General features: G+C 47.0%; 2 protein-coding genes across 10 annotated transcripts in view; one reads left to right on the top strand and one right to left on the bottom strand.

Annotated features, from left to right (window-relative positions):
* The window catches only part of uox (urate oxidase), a 40,720-nt gene extending 25,787 nt beyond the window's left edge, over window positions 1-14,933 (top strand). Inside the window, exons 4-9 of one of the 4 annotated variants that reach the window (XM_048539459.2) lie at window positions 1,035-1,151; window positions 4,052-4,130; window positions 6,697-6,883; window positions 9,407-9,530; window positions 13,206-13,289; window positions 14,472-14,933. In XM_048539459.2, coding sequence (XP_048395416.1) covers window positions 1,035-1,151; window positions 4,052-4,130; window positions 6,697-6,883; window positions 9,407-9,530; window positions 13,206-13,289; window positions 14,472-14,546 — 666 coding nt within the window. In that variant the 3' untranslated portion in view covers window positions 14,547-14,933. The remainder of the gene's footprint in view (window positions 1-1,034; window positions 1,152-4,051; window positions 4,131-6,696; window positions 6,884-9,406; window positions 9,531-13,205; window positions 13,290-14,471) is intronic. The other 3 variants (XM_059648166.1, XM_048539460.2, XM_048539458.2) reach the window with 3 other exon arrangements.
* The window catches only part of samd13 (sterile alpha motif domain containing 13), a 177,826-nt gene that overhangs the window by 11,822 nt on the left and 144,194 nt on the right, over window positions 1-21,810 (bottom strand). The window lies entirely within an intron of this gene.

Genomic DNA, 21,810 nt, shown 5'->3' with positions numbered 1-21,810 from the left:
ATGAACACAGCAGGCCCAGCAGCATCTCAGGAGCACAAAAGCTGACGTTTCGGGCCTAGACCCTTCATCAGAGAGGGGGATGGGGAGAGGGTTCTGAAATAAATAGGGAGAGAGGAGGAGGCGGACCGAAGATGGATAGAAGAGAAGATAGGTGGAGAGGAGAGTATAGGTGGGGAACTGGGGAGGGGATAGGTCAGTCCGGGGAGGACATCTTCCCTGGACTGACCTATCCCCTCCCCACCTATACTCTCCTCTCCACCTATCTTCTTTTCTCTCCATCTTCGGTCCGCCTCCCCCTCTCTTCCTATTTATTCCAGAACCCTCTCCCCATCCCCCTCTCTGTTGAAGGGTCTAGGCCCGAAACGTCAGCTTTTGTGCTCCTGAGATGCTGCTGGGCCTGCTGTGTTCATCCAGCCTCACACTTTGTTATCTTCTATTCCCATCTCCTTGGTAACCACAAACAGTAAATTGTCTGTGTTTCCAATTCAATAGTTCACAGGCAAAGCCCATAAAGGGCAATGCAATAACAGCTGTCACAATAGTAGAGGCTACTTCTCAATTCCAATTAATTGGATTTGGATTTGGCAACATTGAGACTTGAATTCACATCCCCAGAGGTAATGTTATTAAACCAGTGACATTACCACCACACCACTCTCCTACTCCAGCAAGCTGTTTGAACTTACTCTCCTTGTTCTGTCTGTCAGTTTAGGAGGTGACATTTTGAATAGAACTGTGAAGAAGGGTAGGTTTGACTCAAGAATATTTGAGTGAAAGATTTAAAAAACATGTAATGCCCTCAGTTAATGGTGAAAGAAGGTGATTCATCTGTACAGGGCTGCTAGGGCTGGGTCGTTACATATATTCTAGGCTGAGAGTGACAGGGTTTTAATCAGGAAGGTAATCAAGGGCCATGGGGATAGGGCAGGAAAGTGGAGTTGAGGGTTATCAGATCTCTCATTGAATGGCAGAGTAGTCTTGATGGGCTGAATGGCTTACTGCTTGTGGTCTTATGACATGTTATGTCTTGTCAGATTCGAACAATTGAAGAATTCGCCCTGGATATATGTGACCACTTCTTGACTTCCTTTCACCATGTTAGAAGGATGATGGTCTACATTCAGGAGGCACCTTGGAAACGGCTGGAGAAAGTAAGGATTTCAGACAAAAGTTACTGCGATGTGATAATGTTTTGTTTGCATTTAATCCCATTAGTGCTTGTTATCACTTTCAACCCTGACCCAAATTGCTTCTTCTCATGAACCAAACACTTCTCGTTGCTTGTTTGGAAATCCTTTGCTGGCCTCGCCTCTCCTCTCCTGATCTCTGTTCCTGGCTCCAATCCTGCATGATATCTGTGCTCCTCCATCTCCAATGTCTCCTTAACTTTTATCATTTCACCACTGTCAAAGGGAGGAGCTCCCGAATTCTCACTGTTAAATCTCTTTGCTTTTCTACTTCCCCATTCCTCCTTTAAGGCACTTTGCAGAAATTTAAATTAGACCAAATTTATGACCATCTTGCTGCCAGACATGGCTCAGGGTTAAAGTTTGATTGATTGCAACTTGTGGAATGTTTTATTATGGTCAAAGTGATATTTAAATGCAAGCTACTGTTAGGAGGAGTGAACCGTTCTAGGGAGCATCCAAGCTGGGCCAGGCCAATCCAACAGGCAGCCCCACGAGAGAACTCTTCAGTAGGAGGTGCCGAACATTGATCAGGAGAAACAAGCTTTGCGTGAGCTTTTAGTGCAGAGGACAACTCTTGTGTCCCTATGGTCATATTAGTTGAGTTTTATATTTTTAACTTTGCACACTGGATGTGGAGTTCAGTCATTTTTATTGCCCGTCCCTAGTTGCCCCTTGAGGAGGTGGTGCTGAGCTGCCTTCTTGAACAGCTGCAGTCCGTGTGCTGTAGGTTGACCCACAATGCCCTTAGGGAAGGAATTCCAGGAGTTTGACCCAGTGACAGTGAAGGAACGGCGATATATTTCTGAGTCAGGACAGCGAGGTGAACTTGCAGATGGTGCTGTTCCCACATATCTGATCCCCTTGTCCATCTAGATGGGTTTGGAACATGCAAAGGAGACTTGGTGAATTTCTCTCGTGCATCTTGTAGACAATGCACACTGCTGTCACTGTGCATTGGTAGGGGGGTGGCTGTTTGTAGATGTGGTGCCAATCAGGCGGCTGCTTTGTCCTGGATGGTGTCAAGCTTCTTAAGTGTTGTTGGGGCTGCACCCATCCAGGCAAGTGGGGAGTATTCCATCACACTCCTGACTTGTGCCTTGTGGATGCTGGGCAGGCTTTGGGGAGTTAGGAGGGGAGTTACTTGTTGCAGAATTCCTAGCCTATGATGTGTTTGTTATAGCTACTGTATTTATACAGTGAGTGTAGTTCATGCCATAACAACCCTGACTCCCTGAGTGAGTGGTGACATACCACTGTATTAAATGCTGTATTAATGTAGTTAGATGGAAGATGGAAACTAAGCCTGTCAATGTTCTATGTGAGTAATTAGTATGGTTAGTACCCTTAATATAACATGCCATTTGTTAATTAATTTCCATTAACCTCTGGCATTCAGCCCCTTAAGTCTGCTCTGCCATTCAATAATTCTCAACAGCATTCTCCCCGTAACCCTTGATCTCCTCACTACTCAAGAACCTATCTATCCCTGTGTTAACTACACTCAGTGACTTGGCCACCAGTCCAGGATGATGAGTGGCTTGAAGGGGAATGAACCACAAAGCAGCGAAGCTGTCCCCAAGAACGAGAAGAGCTTATCAGCTGTGGGGGGAAGGGCTTCCTTGCAAATGCAGTTTTCATGAGCAAATCATCCCCAAACACAAACAGTATCTCCATATCCTCAGAGAATCACAACATGTCCAAGCAAGGTAGACTGATCATTGATCAGTTGGGAAATGTAGGGATGTGGGGAAAGGGTGGGAAAGCAGATCTGAGGAATGTTAAATCAGCCAGAATCCTATTGGATCGTGGGACAGGCTCGAAGGGCTGAATGACCTACTCTGTTCCTATTTCTTGTGGTCTTACGGACCCTCTGAGAAGAAAAGGACCATGTGTGTTACCGATGGGTGTGCAGATAATTACTGAGTCCAGTCTGGGCCCAGGCGGGTTCTGTTGCCCTGATGACGGGATAGGGGAGACACCTGGGTTTTGGCCAAGGTGCTGACTCAAGATTTTCTCTCTTGCTCTGACGTGCACTTACTTGTAAAAGGATGACCCCCTACCCCCTTCTCATTTGGCTGTGCTGGTTGCTGTGTTACGTGGACAATTATTAAGGCTGCCCAGTGAAAACTTCAGGATGTCCTTACACTTCCTTTGGCCATCGGGAGAGCAAACCCCACATTCAAGCTCCCTCTTGCAAAGTGACGACAGTTCCACAGCAGCTCCCACAATTAGAGGAAGGTGGCTGGTGGTGAGTTTAACCTGAGAGTCACCTTGCATCAGACAAGGTGGAGGTAATTGAATCCCTTCAGCATGGGAGCAGGCCATTTGGCCCATAGTTACTCTCCAAAGTGCAACCCACACAGAACCACTCTGTAACCGTTCATTCCCCATGGTTAATGCACCTGATCTGCTCACACTGTGGGAGAAAACTCATGCAGATACAGGGACAGCACCTGAGAGTAGAATCGAACCCTGGTCCCTGGCGCTGTGAAGCAGCAGTGCTAACCACAGAGCCACCGTGCTGCCCCAGAGATGATGGGACCTTCACAGTAACCTGAGTCACTACATTGACAAAAAAAAGGAATGATTGAGAATGTGGGGCAGTTATTCTGTCTGTATGAAAGAATATCCAATTAATCCCAGTCTCCTGCACATTCCTCACAGTCCTTTCTCATTTTTAAGTGAGCATCCCTTTCTGAAAGTTATTAATGAATCAGATACAAATGACCTTGTGAATGGTGCTTTTCAGATCAGCGTTTTTTAATAACCTTAGATTTATTGGCCTGTACCTGACCGTACTTCATAGGAAGTATGCTGAGCAGGAAAATCAATGAATGTTTCTGAATTTATTTTGAATACAGGATGGTGTAGGTCACGTACACACCTTTGTTCATACTCATGAAGCAACACATTTTTGCGAAATTGAACAGATGAAAAATGGTAAGCCTTTGGTTCCAACTCTTGTTGTTTTCATTGCTGAAGAAATTTCAGCGAAATCAATTTGAATAACCTCAGGAGTGATGTAACCAGCTAGGTCACCAATCCTCTTTCAAGCCAGCAAGCTGTCATTCTTAGCCTAGCTAATGAACTTACAATTCAATATCACCCAAAGTGCTTGATTTTCAATGTCCTCGGTGCTTCTGAGCTATGTACGATATAGTCACAGGATTCATACAGCATGGAAAAGAGGCCCTTCAGCCCACTGTGTCTGTGCTGGTCACCAAACACCCATCTATTCTAATCCCATTCTCGAGTCCATGGCCTTGCATGTTCTGGCTTTTCGAGTTCCTGTTAAAATTATTCCCAAATGTTCCCACCCCACTACTCTTTCAGGCAGTCAGTTTTGGATACCCACAACCCTCTGGGTGAAAAGGATTTTTTTCCTCTAATCATCTTCAAACCTCCTACTCCTTACTTTAAAGCCGTGTCCCCTGGTTAGTGAACCCTCTACTGAGGGTAGATAGGGAGAAACCTCCCCTATGTCCCCTCAGAGCTCAATCAGGGCTCACATCAGCTTCCTCTGCTCTAGCCCCAGCCTCTCAGCCTCTCTTCATCACTTTACCACTTCCATTCCCAGCGAATCCCCACTGCACCCTCTCCAGTGCAATCACATCCTTCCTATAGTGTGGTGACCAGAACTGCGCACAGTGCTCCAGCCGTGGTTTGATTTAATGTTATATACAGTTCCACAATAACCTCCCTGCTCCCAAATTCTATGTCTTGAATATGAAAGGCAGGTGCCCTATATACCTCTTAACTATCATGTTGCTGCTTTCCAAGATCAATGGAAATACACAGCAAGGTCGCTCTGATCCTGTAGACTTCCTAGGGTCCAACCATTCACCGTGTGATCCTTTGCCTTGATAGTCCCCCCATCTCACAGTTATCAGGATTGACCTCCATTTGCCATCTTTCAGCCCATCTCACCAGCCCTTCTACATCATTCTCTAGTCAAAGGCTATACTCCTGGCTATTTATCACACCACCAATTTTCATGGTATCTACAAACTTAGGATCATGCCTCCAACATCTATAGTTTTTGAGAAGATTTGTAGCTCGGTTTGTGGATGAGGCTGTAGACTTGCTCCGTAACATCGTCAGTGTGCCTCCGGTGAAGTGCTGGGTTTCTGTCCCATTTGCCATTTCTATGCCTCGGTTTGCTGGGGTGGTTGGCATCACCTCCAGTTCTGTTTCTCAGTGGTTTGTATATCAGGTCCAGCTCAGTGTTTGCTGATGGAGTTCCAGTCAGAATGCCAGGCCTCCAGGAGTTCCCTGGCATGTCTCTGTCTGGCTTGTGCTATTATGGAAGTGTTGTCCCACTAAAATTCATGTCCTTCTTTGTCTGTGTATAGTGAGACTTGTGTGTTTGGCCGTGTTGTGGCCTGTCACAGAGGTAACAACAGGTTGTACACGCAGTAGTCACCCTCCTGTACATCAGAGACATTTCAGGTGACTACTCAGACCCCTAGGCATCAGGGTATCCCACAAACCAACGACCACCCTGCAACAGCTACAGACGAACATAAACGATCCCACATCCACAACCAATAAAACTAATGTATTATACAGAATACCATGCAACGACTGTGAGAAACATTACACAGGCCAAACTAGAAGAAAACTGATGATAAAGATACATGAACACCAACTAGCCACCAAGAGACACGGCCAATTCTCACTGGTCTCAATACACATGGACAAAGAAGGACACGAATTTGACTGGGACAACACATCCAATATAGCATCAGCCAAACAGAGACATGCTAGGGAACTCCTGGAGGACTGGCATTCCAACCAGAACTCCATCAACAAACACATTGAACTGAGAAACAGAACCAGAAGTAATGCCAACCACCCCCGCAAACCGAGGCTTAGAAATAACAAGCGGGACAGAGCGCCAATGTTTTACCGGAGGTGCACTGACAGTGTTACCTAGCAGGGTGACAAAATGTCTGCAACCAAACACATCAGCTCGAAGTCTACAACTTCTCCAATGTTTATATCTAGATTATTAATGTCCACAGCAAACAGTGAGGGATCCAGCACTGAACCCCATGGTATGCCACTGGGCACAGCCATCTGGTCACAAAACTCTTCAACTGTCAACCCCTACTTCCTGCCATGAAGTTACCCTAGATCCCATGAGCTCTTAGCTTCTTGACCCAGCCTGCCATGTGAGACCTGGTCAAAGCTTTACTGAAGTCCATGCAGATTACATCAACTGCATTACCTTCACCAGCACATCTAGTCACCTCCTCAAAAAGCGTTCCAATTTGTGAGACTTTGAATATTGTTAAGAAGTGATGTGCTTTGCTGAAACTTACCATTTTACTCCCATCAGCACACATGCAAGAATGCCAAATTGCAAGCCATCACAACAATGTACATTGCAGGAGAAAAAGGTGCCAATTGGCTGAAAGGTTGGGAGGGACCTGTTACATGGAGGCTGCCACTTGCTGATCATTGAAGTGGTGAGATTCTCACTCTTGTACTGGCCACTTTGCAGAGCCCCCTGTCATTCACTCTGGATTGAAAGATATGAGAGTCTTAAAAACAACACAGTCTGGATTTGAAGGATTCCGAAAAGATCGATTCACTACACTTCCGGAAGTGAGGGACAGAGTGTTCTCCACCGTTGTGTATGCTAAGTGGCTTTACAGTAGGCCCAGATATGTCAACTTTGATGCAGCCTGGTAGGTATTTACAACCGCTGCGTGTTAATGTCATATTTGCAATTTGTCCGCCTTTTCTCTGGTCCTCACTTACGAGAGTGGAGCCATGGATTTCCACAGGATTGGTCAACCGTTACGGCTAATGCATAGCAGTGGTTTACATCAAAACACAGAAACTAGAAACAAGAGGAGGCCATTCTTCCCTTCAAGCCTGGTCCAACATCCAATATGATCACGGCTGATCATCCAAGTTAGTCCCTTGTTCCCACTTTTTCCCTGATGTGGAGATGATGGTGTTGGACTGTGGGTGGACAAGGTCAGAAATCACATGACACCAGGTTATAGTCCCAAAGGTTTTCGGACTAGGTGAAGTGACTTACCTGATGAAGGAGCAGTGCTCCAAAAGCATGTGATTTCAAATAAACCTGTTGGACTGTAACCTGGTGTGTGGCTTCTGACCTTGTCTACCCCAGTCCAACACTGGCACCTCCACATTGCAGTATATAATAGGCTAGTCTCGATTGTTCTCCAGAAACGCCCCTGGGTCAGCTTTATACAGGGCTCAGGTGATGAGTTGCAGCAGGGCAGGACTGTTACCATGGAAACTCATCTCAATGAGCTCCATAAGAACATTAGTTAATGATTCTCCATGGGCCTTGTAGAGATTATCACATCCATTCGCATTCTTTTGAAACTCGTGTGAATATATTCCAAACTGATACAGTCTGTCTCCACACAACAGTCTGACTATCCTTGGAATTAGTTTCCCTTTGCTTTGTGCAGGATGGCTGACCAGGAGACTCTTTCATTCTTATGGCTTGCTTATTGGAATGCCCTAATGTGGGTGCAGCACGGTGGCTCAGTGGTTAGCACAGCTGCCTCACAGCGCCAGGGACCTGGTTTCAATTCTACTATTGGGTGACCATCTGTGTGGAGTTTGCATGTTCTTTCCTTGTCTGTGTGGATTTCCTCTGGGCATTCTGGTTTCCTCCCACAGTCCAAAGATGTGTAGGTTAGGGTGTATTGGCCATGTTAAATTTCCCATACAGTCCAGGGATGCGCAGGCTAGGTGGGTTAGCCATGGGAAATGCAGGGTTTCAGTGCTTGGGGTGGGGTTGGGAGAGCAGGTCTGGTTGGGATGACCTTCAGAGGGGCAGTGTGGACTTTCACACTGTAGGAATTCTATGATTCCTCAGTGGCCACTAGATCCTGATGTGAGAACACAGAACAGTACAGGCCCTTCAGCCCACAATGTTGTGCCAAACTTTTACCCTGAACCTAAGGTCTATCCAACCTCCACCGCTACCTTATACTATCATCCATATGCCTATCCAATAGCCGCTTAAATGCCCGAGGCTGACTCCACTACCTTCTCCAACAATGTATTCCACGCCCCTATCACTCTCTGAGTAAAGAGCCTACCTCTGACATCTCCCCTATATCTCCCTCCACTCACTTTAAAACGATGCCCCCTCAAAATAGCTACCTCCACCCAAGGAAAAAGTCTCTGGCTGCCCACTCTATCTATACCTCTGATCATTTGGTACACCTCTATCAAGTCACCTCTCATCCTTCATCATTCTGAAGCGAAAAGCCCTAGCTCTCTCAACCTTTCCTCTTAAGACCATCCCTCCATTCCAGCAATGTCCCGGTAAATCTCCTCTGCACCTTTTCCAACGCGTCCACATCTTTCCTGTAATGAGGAGACCAGAACTGGACACAATATTCCAGATGTGGCCAAACCAGGCTTTTGTACAGCTGGAGCATAACTTCACGGCTCTTGAACTCAGTCCCTCTATTAATGAAAGCTAAGCTTGAACAGAAAGGTTCCAGCCCAGTGGCAGTGGTACTGTACTAGAAAACCTCTTAAAATTTTGGGTAGGTCGCTCTAACACTCCCCCACAAGATGCCCTCTGCAATTGATGTCTCTGAGGGTGAGGTGCCAGGAAGGTAGGAGATGGAATCCCATTGGCTATAGCAACTCCTGCTGAGTCAATTCCTGCATTCATTTCACACCAGGTTCATCACATCATCAGATGGGTGGCACAGGAAACTTGGGGGTCAACTTTCTGTCACTGTATTTAGCATAAATTGATGTGAAGATGGCAGTGTTGCACTGGGGGTGGGGGGGATACAAAGTCAGAAGTCACACGACACCAGGTTATAGACCGAGATACCGAAGTGTGGAGCTGGATGAACATAGCAGGCCAAGCAGCATCCAACAGGTTTATTTGAAATCACAACCTTTCAGAGAACTGCCTCTTCATCAGCTTCATCAAGGTGAGTCACTTCACCTGATGAAGAAGCAGCGCTCCAAAAGCTTGTGATTTCAAATAAACCAGTTGGACTATAACCTGGTGTTGTGTGACTTTGTGTGAATTAGATTGCGGGAAGTCTGGGCCTGTTAGGGGTTGACACAGTGATTGCGAGCTAGAGACTGGCAGCAGAGAGCCCACACACTGAGAATTCACCTTCAGACTGTGGGTGATTGTGGGAGAGAACTGGTAGAAGATTCGGACTAACCAGGGTGACCGTCTTCTCTAGGAATACCGTGAAGGATTCAATCATTGAGACATTTGCAGGACCTTATGATTCTGGAATATACTCTCCCTCTGTTCAGAAGTCCCTCTATGATGCTCAGTGCCTCTGTTTGAGCAGAGTACCAGAGGTCAGTGTCCAGTTTAAGTAACTACATGCAAAGTTTCTGTCTGTACCTTCCATTGCACAGAGCAGATTCCTGGTTATCCTGTGTTCTCATCATTTCACTGCAAGGTCATGGTCCCTTGCAATCATTAATCTTTCAACACTTTGGGAATATCAACTTCTCACACTCCTTCCCATTGTAAAATTTTGGAAGTTTTCTTCATGACGAAGGGCTTTACTGAATGGTGACCTCAGTTTTCACAGTGAAAAACATCAGCAGCAAACCAGAACTACAAGAGAGTGAGGGGGCAGAGGGGAGGGCATTGGCCGTCACTAAGGAGAAGGTGCTGGGGAACCTGAAGGGTCTGAAGGTGGATAAATCACCTGGACCAGATGGACTACATCCCAGGTTTCTGAAGGAGTTAACTGAGGAGATTGGAGGGGCATTGGTGATGATCTTTCAGGAATCACTAGAGTCAGAGTGGGTCCCAAAGAACTGGAAAATAGCTAATATAATACCTGTATGAGAGAGGCAAAAGGCAGGAAATTATAGGCCAGTTACAGTGACCTCAGTTGTTCATAAGATTTTAGAGTCCATTATTAAGAATAAGATTGTAGTGTACTTGGAAGAGCTTGGTAAAATGGGGCTGAGTCAGCATGGCTTCATCAAGGGGAGGTCGCAACTGACAAATCTGTTAGAATTCTTTGAGCAGGAAATGAGCAAATTAGACAAAGGAGAGCCAGTGGATATGATCTATTTGTACTTCCAGAAGGCCTTTGACAAGGTGCTATACAGGAGTCTGCTAAATAAGATTCCATTGTGTTCAGAACATGGAAATGGTATGTATACAGGATTGGCTGGCGGGCAGAAAGCAGAAAATGGGGATAAAAAGAGGTCATTTTCAGGATGGCAACCAGTGAATTATAGAGTTCTGCAGGGATCAGTGTTGGGACCAAGGCTATTCATGTCTTACATTAATGATCTGGACAAAGGAATGGGGGGGGTGGCGCGGTTTGATGCTAAGTTTACAGATGACACAGTTAAGTGGAAGGGCAGGTAGTGCTGAGGGAGCTGGGAGGCTGCAGAAGGACTCGGACAGGCTGGGAGAGCGGGCAAAGAAGTGGTAGATAGAACACAATGTGGGGGAAGTGTGGGGGTATATGCTTTGTTCGGAAGAAGAGGTATAGACTTTTTTCTAAATGGAGAAAGGCTTCACAAATCTGAAGAAAAAAGGGACTTTGGAGTTCTAGTTTAGGATGTTCTTAAGGTTAACGTGCAGGTTCAGTTAGCAGTTAGGAAAACAAATGCAATGTTCGCATTCATTTCAAGAGGGCAAGAATACAAGCACAGAGATGTGCTGCTGAGGCTGTCTCAGGCTCTGGTCAGACCACATTTGGAATATTGTGAGCAGTTTTGGGCCCTTCTTTAAGGAATGATGTGCTGGCCCTGGAGATGATCCAGAAGAGGTTTAAAAGAATGATCCTGGGGTACGAAAGGCTTGTCATATGATGAGTGGTTGAGGACTCTGGGTCTGTACTCTGGCATTTAGAAGGATGAGGGAGATCTGATTGAAACTTACAGGATACTGAGGGGCCTGGGTAAGGTGAACGTGGTGTAGATGTTTTCACCAGTAGGAGAGACAAGGTCCTGAGGGCACAGCCTCAGAGTGAAGGGACGACCCTTTAGAACTGAGATGAGGAGGAATTTCTTCAGCCAGAGAGTGTTGAATCAATGGAACTCATTGCTGCAGAGGGCTATGGAGGCCAAGTCATTGAGCGAATTTAAGACAGATAGATAGGCTCTTGATTAGTAAGGGGATCAGTGTTACAGAGAGAAGGCAGGAGAGTGGGGTTGAGAAACATATCAGCCATGATTGAATGGCGGACCAGAATTTATGGGCCAAATGGCCTGATTCTGCTCCTTTATCCTATGATCACTGCTTGTCGTAAAACCCCATATGGCATACCAAGGTCCTTCAGGGAAGGAAATCTGCCAGCCTTACCTGATCTGGCCTACATGTGATTTCAGACCCACAGCAATGTGGTTGACTTCTAATTGCCCAATGAAACGACCCAGTGAGACACTCAGCTACGAGGGCAATTAGGGATAGGCAACGAACACCAACCTTGCCAGCAACACCCACATCCCACGAAAGAATAAATAATTAAATATTGACCCCTTCACTATTGAGCTAAATACTGACCTTTAAAATTTTTGAGAAGATGTGTAGCTCGGGTTATGGAAGAGATTGTGGACCTGCTTGGTGAGCGGATGGGTTTGGTTGTAGATGTTTTGTCACCGTGCTCGGTAACACTGTCGGTGCACGTCCGGTGAACCCATGCTGTCTCGCTCATTATTTATATCCTCGGCTTGATGGGGTGGTTTGCAACACTTCCAGTTCTGTTTCTCTGATGTACCAGTCACTGAAAAGCAGAACCTGAAATAATGCCAAGCACCCCAGCAAACCGAGGCATATAAATAACAAGTGGGTCAGAACACCGACGCTTCACCTGAGGCGCACTGATGGTGTTACCATGCACAGTGACAGAACATTTACAACTGAAAACACCAGCTTGGCGAGCAAGCCTGCAACCTAAATACTGACCTGCACAATGTCCCTCTCAATTGTTCACCTTCGATGACCATAGATTGTCAATCCCAGGCATTCCAATTTCCTCCCAGGCTAGGGTGGATTGGCGACGCTAAATTGCCCGTAGTGCCCAGGGGTGTTTAGGTTAGGTGGGACAGGCATGGGAAATATAGGGGAATGGGTCTGGGTGGGATACTCATCGGAGGGGCGGTTTGGGCTTGTTGGGCCAAATGGCCTGTTTCCATTCTGTAGGGATTCTATTATGATAAGAGCAGCAGATACGTGGACGAACGCCACCAACTATAAGGTCCACTTCATGCCACTGACCATCCTGACTTGGAAATATATCACCGTTCCTTCACTGTTGCTGAGCCGAAATCCTGGAATTCCCTTCCCAAGGGCATTGTGAGTCAACCCACAGCAGGAGGACTACAGCACTTTAAGGAGACAGTTCACCCCCACCTTCTCAAGGGGTAACTAGGGACAGGCAAGAAATGCTGGCTCAGCCAGTGACACCCACATCCCCCCAAAAAATTAAAAAATGAGAGAGTTTGGTGGAGATACAAAGGCCAAATGGCCTCCTCAGTGCTGTAACCATTCTGTAATTGTACTAACTCAACAAAAGGCGCAGCCATGTCTCACTCATCATAGAATGACAAAGGAACTGGAGTTTCCAATCAATCGCAGAGGCGTTACTGACTCCAAGCCGGTGTACAGAGGTGCCAAGCATACTGATCAAAAATTTGTCTCTCGCAACTTGAACATACTTAACAACTCAGCCTTGACAGCCCTATCCCAGATTCACTGCCCTCAGAAAAAAACTCCTTATCTCTGTCTTAAATATGTGACCCCTTATTCTGAAATCATACCCGGTGGCCCTAGACTTGCCCACAAGGGAATCAACCTTTCTGCATCTCCCCTGTTGAGTTCCCTAAGAATCTTGTATATTTGAAGAAGGTCATCTCTCGTTCTTTTGCATTTTGACTCAGCATGAATGGACTAGATTTTCACTGTCCATGTCCTTTTCATGTCATTGAAAGCTATATCTTCATTTGCAATGTAACTTAATGACAGATCACCAGTCTCTAATGTATATCTTTTGTTTTAAGATGGAAGAGATTGAAATGGTCATGCCAAATAAACATTACTTTACAATTGATATGACGAAATTTGGAATTCATAAAAATAACGAGGTAAGCAGGGTCTGATATGTATCTGAGCATTGCTACAGGTCTGTCTTTAAAGGATCAAACATGTTGGAAAATATCTGGTAAAATAGCTTATGTCAGGCTGGTTTCTCCAACCCTCTATTTTACAAAAAGTAATTACCTGCAATCAGTAAATGTTTTTGATACCATATTGTCTTGGCTGGATGTTAAACAGGTTCAAGCTATCAACAGAACAGACTGCGTTATAACAAAGTGTGGAGCTGGATGAACACAGCAGGCCAAGCAGCATCTTAGGAGCACAAAAGCTGATGTTTCGGGCCTAGACCCTTCATCAGAAAAGCGTTATACACATCTTTACAAACAACAGTCCAAGCAATTATAAGACACCACATTATCTGATGTACAATAAGTAGCTTTTCTCATTCTATATCACAGAGAGTCATCAAGTGTGGGTCATTAAATGCCAGGGGCAGCACAGTGGCTTAGTGGTTAGCACTGCTGCCTCACAGCGCCAGGGACGTGGGTTCAATTCCACCCTTGGGAGCCTGCGTGGAGTTTGCACTTTCTCCCAGTGTCTGTGTGAGTTTCCCCTGGGTGCTCAGGTTTCCTCACACAGTCCAAAGATGTGCAAGCTGGATGGACTGGCCATGCCAAATTGCCCATAGTGTGCAGCGACATGCAGGCTTGGTGGATTAGCCATGGGAAATGCGGGGTAGGGGATAGGTCTGGGTGGGAGGCTCTTTGGATGGCCAGTGTGCACTCAATAGGCCAAATGGCCTGCTTCCACACTATAGGGATTCTATGACATATTCAAAATGAGATAGTCAGTCAGATTTTCAATCAGTAAGGGAATCAAAGATTATGGGCAGACGGCAGGAAAGTAATGTTCTGGATTATTGGATCACTCATGATTTCATTGAATGGCAGGTATAGATGGAATGCTGTTCAGAGGGTTGGTGTGGAACCCAAAGGCCTAATTCTGTTCCTACATTTATGGTCTTATTTAAATTAGTGCCTCGCTTCAGATAGTTACATAAAAATACACTGCTATATTATAATTATGCTTTTTCAATGAGCTGTTTGTGCAGGCAGTAAAAGTTAACCATCATAAATTTGGATTATAAAAAACTCCAATTCACAAAATTCCAACATTCATGTTCATTTCAGCAAATCAAATTCTGGTGTTCACATTTCCATGTGTTTTAGGTTCTATTGCCTTTGGATAACCCCTCAGGAATTATTTCGGGTACTGTACGGAGGAGATTCACATCCAAACTGTAGCAGAGGACGGTTAAGAGAAAGAGGCAGAGAGAGGAGAGGTCAAATACTGATGCATCGTTGTCCTGAGTGTTTGATTCACCAAAGGTGAAAATTTTAAAAAGAAATGAATAAATCTCACATGGCCCAGTGCAAATGGAAAACGTGGATTAAATTAGAAGTTTGATCACAGGTTAAATGCATAACATTTGCAAATGTGTTTATAAAACGCAAGGTTAGAATGTTAAGATAATGTTTTAATGTTGGAATAAACGCAGCTGTTGGTTCTGCATGAGATAATCTAACAATGGAATTACTTGAGATAATAGGAACTGCAGATGCTGGAGAATCCAAGATAACAAGGTGTGGAGCTGGATGAACACAGCAGGCCAAGCAGCATCTCAGGAGCCGGAAAGCTGACATTTCGGGCCTAGACCCTTCATCATTTTCTGGTGAAGGGTCTCAGCCCGAAACGTCAGCTTTTCTGCTCCTCTGATGCTACTTGGCCTGCTGTGTTCGTCCAGCTCCCCACCTTGTTACAATAAAATTACTTGGATGAGCACTTGAAATGTTCATAACATTCAAGGTGTGGGCCAAGTGGTGGGAAATGGGATTTGGATAGATGGGTCAGCTCCAACTCGATGGGCCAAAGGGCCTCTCCAGTGCTGCACGATTCTATGACAGGTTAGCTGCCATTGGTCTCCTCGTACATATGGGCTGCATCATCCCACGGTTTTCCCAAAACACACCTCCTACAGTGTTCATCAAGGAACACAAAGCACGAGTGACAAGGATTTAACCAACACCATTATTATTTAAAAAAAACATCAATGTAACATTCTTTTCTCTTAAGCAACACATATAAATACTTACAATGTACATCTGTATGCAAATTAAGATGACCGATTACAATACAATAAGTCAATAAAATCTGCAGTTATTATACATGGGGAAAAAAAATCATAATTTAACACATCACACACAAAATACTTGTTGGGAGAAGCAGTCAGCAATTTGCTGCTGGAATAAACTCCACGTCTCCCTCGTGCTGTGTTCAAATTCACACAGCTATGAGGATGACAGTGTCACGATCATGTTTCAAGTTTCCAAAACACACACAAGTTGTATTAACACTTACACTGGTGCGAGCACAAGCTACAATACAGGCTTCACCATGACAGACAAACACTTGGGGTTGAAGCAATCTGTGCGTCTCTCTGTAGTGACCAATGCAAAACGTTTTGGGTTCAACCTCGGGTTCCATTGCGGGCTCCAAAAAAGAGGAAGAAAAGAAACAGTAACTCAGGATTACCTATCCGTGGGCTCTCTCCAAAATCCGCCACCCCCACCCAGCTGCTTTAGGGGATGAAGAAGTCCTTTATAAAATGAGCTGTGAGGATGGTGGGGTGGGAGAAGTGGTGGCTGGTTACATTATCAACCTGCATTCTTACTAATTACAGCAAAACGCTACAGATGCTGGCAAACAGAAAAAAAAAGCACAGAAATTGCTGGAGAAACTCAGTACATCTGCCAGCAGCTGTGGAGACAGAAGCAGACTTAATGTTTTGTGTCCAAAAGAATTCCTGCAGTGCAGAAGCAGGCCATTCAGTCCACTGGGTCTACACCAACCCTACATTTTCCATGGCTAATCCATATCACCTGCACATCCCTGGACACAACGGGGCAATTTAGCCCAGCCAATCCACCGAACCACATCACAAACACAGGGGGAATGTGCAAACTCCACACAGTCATCTGAGGGTGGAATCGAACCTGGGTCCCTCGTGCTGTGAGGCAGCAGTGGTAGCCAGTGAGCCTTCGTAAGTCCAGTATGGCTATTCTACCGAACTTTACCAGCTCCGCGCTGCGGGGCTGGGGCATACCGGCTCCGTGTTTCAGGACTGAGGTAAAAATGGATGACCTACTGAAACTGCAAAATTTGCTATGGCTTTGAACAGGGCAGATGGTGAGAGGATGCTCCCCCTCCTGAGGAGGGTTTGTTCACATCAAGGGGTTCTCCCTTTCTAACAAAGATGAGGAAAGATTCTGTCTCTCGGGGGTCAGTAATGTTTAGAATTGTCTCTCTCAGAAATTATTGCTGCCTGAGTAATTGAACACATTCTAGTCTGAGGCATGGCAGATTTTTGATTGACAGAAGTCAAACGTTATGGCAGGAGACATTAGATGAGCAATGATCTTAGTGACTGACAAGAGTATTTCTTTTTAATTAACCTATTTTGCTGTTCTGCCTGTTCCAAGAGGTTATTACACACCTCCGGAGCATGTGGGGGCATGAACCATAGTCTCCAGGTCCAGAAGCAGGGGCACCGCCACTGTGGCACAAGTGGGACCCATTGAGTGTCTGACTAAAGGGCCAAATGATCTAAATGTGTGCCTAATTCTTGTGTTGTTTCCCAATAACGAAAAGTAGGGGCATTTCAGACAGTGGTAGTGTCACTACCTCTAGACCAGGGAACCTGGGTTGAGGTTCTACCTGCTCTAGAAGTGTGTAGTAACACCTTTGAACAGGTTGGTTCGTGGAAAAAAATATACAGTGCAGACTTAATCGTCTACAGCTTTATCTGGTCTATGTCCTGCAGTTTTTATATATCAACAGAAATGAAACTGTACAGAACTGCTAAATAAAGGAACCAGACCCAATAAAAAAAGATCAAAAACAATTCTGACCTTTGAAAATTGAGGGTTGAGCCATGTCTCTTTGATAAACATGAAACAGGCAGACAGCCAATGAAATATCTAATGAGAGTTTATGCCGGGTGACAATATTTCTGCACAAGATAACAAAGCGTGGAGCTGGATGAACACAGCAGGCCAAGCCGCATCTCAGGAGCACAAAAGCTGACGTTTTGGGCCTAGACCCTTCATTGCGTCTAGGCCCGAAACCTCAGCTTTTGTGGTCTTGAGATGCTGCTTGGCCTGCTGTGTTCATCCAGCTCCACACTTTGTTAACTTGGATTCCCCAGCATCTGCAGTTCCCATTATCACTGAATACTTCTGCACATTTCAGTTTATAAAATAGAGAGAGTATACAGCCAGGAAACCTCCTGAAAATTGACATCCCCAGGTACAGTGTCTCTGCAAAGGCAGCCAATATCACTTTTTCTTAAACTGAATTACTGAAGCCAGCAATTGCTTTGATAAAATGTTAATTTCTGCTACAGACAATGAAATGAGGAGGATCATCATCGCCATGAATTCACTACATTGGTCATGCTCCATCTAGGGGCAGCTGCTTCCCAGCCCTCCTCGCCACCGCGATCTGGTTTCAATCTGAGAAACTGAAATCGGCGGGCGGGCGGGCGGGCGGGGCAGGGGTGAGCGAGCAAGGACCTGTTACATTGGAGGCACGGCTGTTCTATCTTAGTCTGAGGTCCCAGACAGCCATCACCACCTCCAATCTCACAAACTCAAATATGTTAGCTCGTTGTCCCACTTGGGGTCTATAGCCCCAGTTCAGGAATGCCCTTACCAAGGACAAAGTACGTGGCTGGTGCCAACACTGAGATTTTGACTTCTTAGAGGGGGCAACTTCCATCCAACATTATTCTTATTCATGGCCCATGGGCATTAGTGGCAGGGCCATCATTTATTGGCCATCCCTAGTTGCACTTGAGAAGGTGGTGGTCAGTTGAACTGCTGCAGTCTGTGTGCTGTGGGTTGACCCAGAATATAAAAGCCTTAGGGAGGGAATTTTACTCAGGGACAGTGAAGGAACAGTGATATATTTCCAAGTCAGGCTGGTGAGTGGCTCGGAGGGGAACTTGCAGGGGGTGGTGTTCCCATGTACCTGCTGTCCTTGTCCTTCTAGATGGAAGTGGTCACGGGTTTGGAGGATAATGCGTTGTATCCGGAGGTTGGTAGGGTGGTGTGTGAGAACGAGGGGGATCCTCTTGGGGCGGTTGTGGCAGGGGCGGGGTGTGAGGGATGTGTCGCGGGAAATGCGGGAGACGCGGTCAAGGGCGTTCTCGATCCGACCCCACCACCCAAGACATTTTTCCATCCCCACCCCTGTCTGCTTTCCGGAGAGACCACTCTCTCCGTGACTCCCTTGTTCGCTCCACACTGCCCTCCAACCCCACCACACCCGGCACCTTCCCCTGCAACCGCAGGAAATGCTACACTTGTCCCCACACCTCCTCCCTCACCCCTATCCCAGGGCCCAAGATGACATTCCACATTAAGCAGAGGTTCACCTGCACATCTGCCAATGTGGTATACTGCATCCACTGTACCCGGTGCGGCTTCCTCTACATTGGGGAAACCAAGCGGAGGCTTGGGGACCGCTTTGCAGAACACCTCCGCTCAGTTCGCAACAAACAACTGCACCTCCCAGTCGCAAACCATTTCCACTCCCCCTCCCATTCTCTTGATGACATGTCCATCATGGGCCTCCTGCACTGCCACAATGATGCCACCCGAAGGTTGCAGGAACAGCAACTCATATTCCGCCTGGGAACCCTGCAGCCATATGGTATCAATGTGGACTTCACCAGTTTCAAAATCTCCCCTTCCCCTACTGCAACCCTAAACCAGCCCAGTTCATCCCCTCCCCCCACTGCACCACACAACCAGCCCAGCTCTTCCCCCCCACCCACTGCATCCCAAAACCAGTCCAACCTGTCTCTGCCTCCCTAACCGGTTCTTCCTCTCACCCATCCCTTCCTCCCACCCCAAGCCGCACCCCCATCTACCTACTAACCTCATCCCACCTCCTTGACCTGTCCGTCTCCCCTGGACTGACCTATCCCCTCCCTACCTCCCCACCTACACTCTCTCCACCTATCTTCTTTACTCTCCATCTTCGGTCCGCCTCCCCCTCTCTCCCTATTTATTCCAGTTCCCTCCCCCCATCCCCCTCTCTGATGAAGGGTCTAGGCCCGAAACGTCAGCTTTTGTGCTCCTGAGATGCTGCTTGGCCTGCTGTGTTCATCCAGCCTCACATTTTATTATCTTGGAATCTCCAGCATCTGCAGTTCCCATTATCTCTATCACGGGTTTGGAGGGTGCTGTCTAAGGTTCTTTGGTGAATTTTACTTCAAATTAAGAGGGAATAGCGTCCCCCAAGATACAAGATTACACCATTGGCTTTCAGGGTTTATTTTTGCTCCTGATATTCCAAGTCTTTAGCCAAAAGGGCTTCCTTTACTAATCCAGGCATGCAGTATCTCTCCACACTCTACATCCTTTCTTGCAACATGTTTCTTGAATGTAGCTTTCAAAACAAAAAGAAAACTTCTGTTGGTCCTTAAATCTCACAAGCTCCTTATTTCCTGACAGATAATCCACGCGACCACAGGCTGATTATAAAGTGTTTCACTCATGGCACAGGGCTGTCTCTGTCTGGGCATGGTTACTGCCCACGCCAAATTATCATTGAGGCAGCGAAAGAGAGTTGTCTCTTGAACATGCTGCGGTCCATTGGAATGAAGGTTACTTTACTTCATTCAAAGAAGACAACTTTGTGGTTTCAGTATAATAAAATGTGAGGCTGGATGAACACAGCAGGCCAAGCAGCATCTCAGGAGCACAAAAGCTGACGTTTCGGGCCTGGACCCTTCATCAGAGAGGGGGATGGGGAGAGGGAACTGGAATAAATAGGGAGAGAGGGGGAGGCGGACCGAAGATGGAGAGTAAAGAAGATAGGTGGAGAGAGTATAGGTGGGGAGGTAGGGAGGGGATAGGTCAGTCCAGGGAAGACGGACAGGTCAAGGAGGTGGGATGAGGTTAGTAGGTAGATGGGGGTGCGGCTTGGGGTGGGAGGAAGGGATGGGTGAGAGGAAGAACCGGGTAGGGAGGCAGAGACAGGTTGGACTGAACCATCATCTCCAACACCATTCACACATGACCCCACACCCGAGCACCAAACCATCATCTCCAACACCATTCACGACCTCATCACCTCAGGGGACCTCCCACCCACAGCCTCCAACCTCATTGTTCCCCAACCCCGCACGGCCCGTTTCTATCTCCTTCCCAAAATCCACAAACCTGCCTGCCCTGGTCGACCCATCGTCTCAGCCTGCTCCTGCCCCACCGAACTCATCTCCACCTATCTGGACTCCATTTTCTCCCCTTTGGTCCAGGAACTCCCCACCTACGTCCGTGACACCACCCATGCCCTCCACCTCCTCCAGGACTTCCAATTCCCTGGCCCCCAACACCTCATATTCACCATGGACGTCCAGTCCCTATACACCTGCATTCCGCATGCAGATGGCCTCAAGGCCCTCCGCTTCTTCCTGTCCCGCAGACCCGACCAGTCCCCCTCCACCGACACTCTCATCCGCCTAGCTGAACTCGTCCTCACCCTCAACAACTTCTCTTTTGACTCCTCCCACTTCCTACAGACTAAGGGGGTGGCCATGGGCACCCGCATGGGCCCCAGCTATGCCTGCCTCTTTGTAGGCTACGTGGAACAGTCCCTCTTCCGCACCTACACAGGCCCCAAACCCCACCTCTTCCTCCGTTACATTGATGACTGTATTGAAGCCGCCTCTTGCTCCCCAGAGGAGCTCGAACAGTTCATCCACTTCACCAACACCTTCCACCCCAACCTTCAGTTCACGTGGGCCATCTCCAGCACATCCCTCACCTTCCTGGACCTCTCAGTCTCCATCTCAGGCAACCAGCTTGTAACTGATGTCCATTTCAAGCCCACCGACTCCCACAGCTACCTAGAATACACCTCCTCCCACCCACCCTCCTGCAAAAATTCCATCCCCTATTCCCAATTCCTCCGCCTCCGCCGCATCTGCTCCCACGATAAGACATTCCACTCCCGCACATCCCAGATGTCCAAGTTCTTTAAGGGCCGCAATTTTCCCCCCACAGTGATCGAGACCGCCCTTGACCGCGTCTTCCGTATTTCCCGCAACACATCCCTCACACCCCGCCCCCGCCACAACCGCCCTAAGAGGATCCCCGTTCTCACACACGACCCTACCAACCTCCGGATACAACGCATCATCCTCCGACACTTTCGCCATTTACAATCCGACCCCACCACCCAAGACATTTTTCCATCCCCACCCCTGTCTGCTTTCCGGAGAGACCACTCTCTCCGTGACTCCCTTGTTTGCTCCACACTGCCCTCCAACCCCACCACACCCAGCACCTTCCCCTGCAACCGCAGGAAATGCTACACTTGTCCCCACACCTCCTCCCTCACCCCTATCCCAGGGCCCAAGATGACATTCCACATTAAGCAGAGGTTCACCTGCACATCTGCCAATGTGGTATACTGCATCCACTGTACCTGGTGCGGCTT

Source organism: Stegostoma tigrinum, chromosome 8 (genome assembly GCF_030684315.1).
Source record: "Stegostoma tigrinum isolate sSteTig4 chromosome 8, sSteTig4.hap1, whole genome shotgun sequence".
NCBI classification, from domain to species: Eukaryota; Metazoa; Chordata; class Chondrichthyes; order Orectolobiformes; family Stegostomatidae; genus Stegostoma; species Stegostoma tigrinum.
Note: the sequence above shows the minus strand (reverse complement) of the source record. Positions and strands in the feature narration are given on the sequence as shown.